Below are 4,894 nucleotides of genomic sequence, written 5' to 3'. Positions count from 1 at the left end.
GGGGCCAGGTCTCTCCCCTGGCCCCACCTGCTGCCCTTGTGCCTCCCCCAGCCCTGCCTGCCACCCCTGGGCGATTGAAAATGGCCCCACTGCCACCACCAGCAGTACAGCAGGCCTGAGCGGCTTCCTGCGTGCTCACTCCATGTGTCTGCCGGCACATCCCTGTGGCCTGGAGGGGGTCGGGGGCTGTGTCTCCGCATACTGCCCCACCCCGAATGCCCCTGTGGCCAATGGGAAGCTGCAGGGGCGATGGGGACAGGAGTACATGGAGACCTCCTGGCCTGCTCTGCCTAGGAACCGCTGCCGGAGGAGTGCCCCAGGTAAGCACCGAACCCCCCATCCCCTTCCAGAGCCTGCACCCCTCACCCCCTTCCCACACACACCTCCTGTCCCCAAATTCCCTCCTGCGCACCCACCCCCTCTACACCCAAACTCCCTCCCAGAACCTACACTCTGCACCACTCCTGCACCCGAATCCCCTGCCCAAGCCCAGAGCCTGCACCCAAAGTCCTTCCCAGAGCCTGCACCCCAGAGGCCATCTAAACCCAAACTCAAAGCCTTAGGCAGGTGCGTGTGTGTGTGTGGGGGGTGGGATTTGGAGGGTCAGGTTCTGGGCACCACTAAAATTTCTACAAACCTGCCGCCCTTGGGCGTTATTAGCACCACGCTCTCACCAGCTGAGCTAGCCAGCCCACAGAAAACAGCCTGCCAATTGGCCCTTTCAGAAAGGAGCCATAGGCAGCCGCAGGGTCGGTGTGGCCTCTGGAATGAGACGGGTGGGTGAGGACATCTATTGTGTACAGTGGAATTAGCTCAAGTGGTTGAACGCTCGCTTTGCATGTGAGAGGCAGTGGGATCAATGGCCCCATTCTCCAGTGGCAGGGGCCTTCCTTTTAAAAGCACTGCCACGCAGGGGGCTAAGTGCCTCCAGTGGGAGCAGGGGAGGGAACTGGCCTGTCTTTCAAACTTAAATTCTGCAATTTCTACATATAAGCATAAAACTCAGGTCTACACTGGCCACAAATTAAGCCCAGGCCTGCTGTATGGGAGACAAGAATTCTCCCGCAGACCCAGAACACGTACAACATATAACAAAGTGACTGTGCTCTATGGGCCCTGCCTGCTGCCAGAGCCCCTCTGCTCCAGGGCACAGGGGTGTGGCTGACATTCCCAGGAGCTCTCTGCTTCTGGTCAGAAGGGAATTCTTTGGGAATTCAGTCATAAAAGATATAGAGCAGGGGTAGGCAACCTATGGCACGGGTGCCGAAGGCAGCACGTGAGCTGATTTTCAGTGGCACTCACACTGCCTGGGTCCTGGCTAGTGGTCCGGGGGGCTCTGCATTTTAATTTAATTTTAAATGAAGTTTCTTAAACATTTTAAAAGCTTTATTTACTTTACATACAACAATAGTTTAGTTATATATTATAGACTTCTAGAAAGAGACCTTCTAAAAATGTTAAGATGTATGACTGGCACATGAAACCTTAAATCAGAGTGACTAAATGAAGACTCGGCACAGCACTTCTGAAAGGTTGCCGATTCCTGATATAGAGATTAATGGGTTCGAGTTCCCTGTAAGCTGCGCGGCTGCAGCCTATTTAGCACCGCGCAGCCACTCAGGGAACCCACCCAGCCGAGACCTGGGAAAAGCTTCAAACATGGGTCAAACCTGATGGCACATTGGAAAGTCCACACTATGGAGACACCCTACACCTGCTCTGAGTGTGGGAAAAGATTTAGTGGGAGCTCAATCCTCACCACACATCAGAGAATCCACACAGGAGTGAGAACCTTCACATGCCCCGAGTGCAAGAAAAGCTTTCTAAACCGACCAAACCTCATCACACATCAGAGAATCCACACAGGAGAGAGACCCTTCCCATGCCCCGAGGGCAAGAAAAGCCTTCTAAACCGACCAAACCTCATCACACATCAGAGAAGCCACACAGGAGAGAGACCTTTCCCATGCCCCGAGTGCAAGAAAAGCTTTCTAAACCAACCAAACCTCATCATACATCAGAGAAGCCACACAGGAGAGAGACCCTTCACATGCCCTAAGTGCAGGAAAAGCTTCAGCCAGAGCTCACACCTCATCACACATGAGAAAATCCACACAAGAGAGCGACCCTACACGTGCTCTGAGGGTGGGACAAGCTTCAAACACAGGTCAAACCTGATGGCACATCGGAGAGTCCACACTGGGGAGACACCCTACACCTGCTCTGAGTGTGGGGAAAGATTTAGTGACACCTCAACCCTCATCAAACATCAGAGAATCCACATGGGAGAGAGACCCCACACGTGCGCTGAACGAGGGGAAAGCTTTAGTTGGAGCTCAGCTTTTAGCAGACATAAGAGAATCCACACCAGCGAGTAATGCTATAAATATCTTGACAATGGCAGGTCAAACATTTTTTGTAAAATACATTAGCGAATTCCCACACACTTCGCACCAATTTCTTCAGTGTGATCTCACAGCTCCACATGAGCTGTCTGCCTCTGTCTTCTTCCCCTCACCCTTCTTTGGGGTGATTCCCATCATCCTTTATCAACTTCTTTGTCTGATATCACCTGGGAGTGTGTCCCCCTCCTGCCAGAAATATCTATCAGCACCATGTCCAGGAGATAGTGTTTACCTTGATTACCTACACTGAGCTAAAAACTGCCTGTGCTTTGTCTCCACTGGGAGGTACGTGGCGGTAGTAGCTCAGCATAGCGATCTTTTGCAGTGCAGACATAACCCAGGTACAGTGGCTGGGGTTAGCTTTCCCCTTGACCTGAGCTCACCTCCATCATTTTTCCTAGTCTAGACAAACCCCAAGCATCACATTGATACTATTCCCCCATTACAAAGTGATTGTTAGTCACCGAGTTCCCCTTTGGGGACAGATTGTCTCAATCCTTGTTGTTCTCACCTTGCTCAGGGTTGTGCTGGACAGAAGTATTTTTTCTACCATTTTCCTCTATTAAAATAGATTGAAATAGAACAAAGAGCAGGAGCAGGGCAGGAAAAATGTGTCATTTCAGCCTCTGTGACACCCGAAAAAAGACAGGGTGAATCAAAGGGATTCCCTCCTTCCTCATAATGCCCCCTTGCCCCAGCAGTATTAACTTCTGTGTAAGCCACAATAGCGTTTATCCTCCCCACATTCTACCCCTGCACCTCCCAAAGTGTCATGTGATGTCACGTTCTGAGCACTCCCTGTGCTTAGGTGACACACTTTGAACCTAAATCTGACTCATTGGGGCTAGATGTGAAAGTGTCACTGACCTGGAGGGGGGATTCGAATGGTCCCAAACAAAGAGTAGTCATTCTGTGCTTCCATCTCTTGGCAATGCTATTTCTGGGCTTTTTCCTGCTGAGCTGGGATTGTTGCAGATGGGAAGGTTGACTGCTTTCGCCCCTTGATGAAGCTAAATCTTTTGAAAATAACATGCCTCAACAATAATGAGGTGGCACAGAGTGAAGCGAGTCTGAATGGATCAGAGGAAAACACAAAGGGAGAGTCTGTTTTCATTTTGAGTTATCAGATATAAGCTGCTCTGGAATTTCATTTTAGATGAAGCTGAAAGTGCCTTCCACCCCTCTGTGTTGTGGGTTTTCTTTCCTGAAAGCAGTTTGGTCTCACAATTGGATATTGCCTTTGTTTGATTGAATGTACCTCAGATTTATTGGGGACTTTGAGACGTGACCATTTGCTCAAATGATAATATCTTATTTTATTTGTGTCTTTTCCCCACCCCTCTATGATGACATGGAGGAAGTTCAATGCAGTTCAGCCAGCAGGAAACAATATTCCAAGCTGTTCAGCATGCTCCCAAGGAACCAGAACCATTTAAAAATGTTTACTCGGAAACGGTGAACAATGGTATACCACAAATTGTGCAGCTAAAACAGAAGTAACTGCACACAACCACACTTGTGGGTGTGTTATAAATTAAAAACAAGAGATGTCCAATAACTAGGTGTGACCAGGGTTCGGGGGCAGGGGGCACACTGAGATTGCTCAATTTGGGCAAACTGCAAAGAATAGTTAGATTCACCAAGCCAGCAACAAAACAGCTTCCACAATACCTTACTGCTTACACAGAAGCCAAAACTCAGTTCCGTCCAAGCAACCCAGCCTGGGGCTCCCTCTCAGACAGCCAAGTCAAATATGATGAGGATTATTGAAAATCTTGTTCATCATATAAAATGTTCTACCAGCTCCAAAGGATCGGACACATTACCCACCAAGTTAATGAATATTTCAGCTCTTATCCAAATACATGCTTACAGCCAATTCTTTTTAACTAAACTAAAATTTATTAAAACAGAAGAGAGAGTTACTGATTAAAAGATCATTTTACATACAGGTACTAACACAGTTCTTAGATCAGTTTCATAGTAGAGATAGTGAGCTTTAGTGTTGCAAGGAGTCCTTTAAGAATTAGTCCCTAAGTTCTGTCCAATATGCAAATACTCAATATCAGGGCGGTCCAGATGGGACTGGAGATCTCAGTTTTACAAATCGAACTGCCCCTGACTGAAGCTTAAGCAGATCTGAGATGAAAGGATCAGGGCCCAAGAGTTTTTATAGAGATTTTTTGCAGCCTCTTGACAGCACCCGTCCTCATGTGAACAATAGGCTTTTGAAGCAACCTTTATTTCCTAAGCATCACCGGTAATTAGTTACATGGATTAACATAAGGCAGTTGCTCATCTCCCATTATTTGCAGGTGATTTGCTATATACTTCAAAGAGAAATTGAGACAGTGATATCACTATATTTACAGTTCATTTACATGTTCATATTTTCTTTTGATCTCTGAATTAACAGAATACACGATAGACAGGAACTGTTTGATTAAATATTGTTAGAATAGCTGTAAACACACAAAAGCACAAACATT

General features: G+C 47.6%; 1 protein-coding gene across 1 annotated transcript; it reads left to right on the top strand.

Moving 5' to 3' along the window:
• Positions 1-1,697: 1,697 nt before the first annotated feature.
• On the top strand, positions 1,698-2,378 carry LOC127030096 (zinc finger and SCAN domain-containing protein 2-like). Its single transcript, XM_050916049.1, has one exon. The coding sequence runs from the start codon at positions 1,698-1,700 to the stop codon at positions 2,376-2,378; it is 681 nt and encodes a 226-aa protein (XP_050772006.1).
• The last annotated feature ends 2,516 nt before the right edge of the window (positions 2,379-4,894 follow it).

The sequence above is a fragment of the Gopherus flavomarginatus genome, chromosome 10, assembly GCF_025201925.1.
Source record: "Gopherus flavomarginatus isolate rGopFla2 chromosome 10, rGopFla2.mat.asm, whole genome shotgun sequence".
NCBI classification, from domain to species: Eukaryota; Metazoa; Chordata; order Testudines; family Testudinidae; genus Gopherus; species Gopherus flavomarginatus.
Note: the sequence above shows the minus strand (reverse complement) of the source record. Positions and strands in the feature narration are given on the sequence as shown.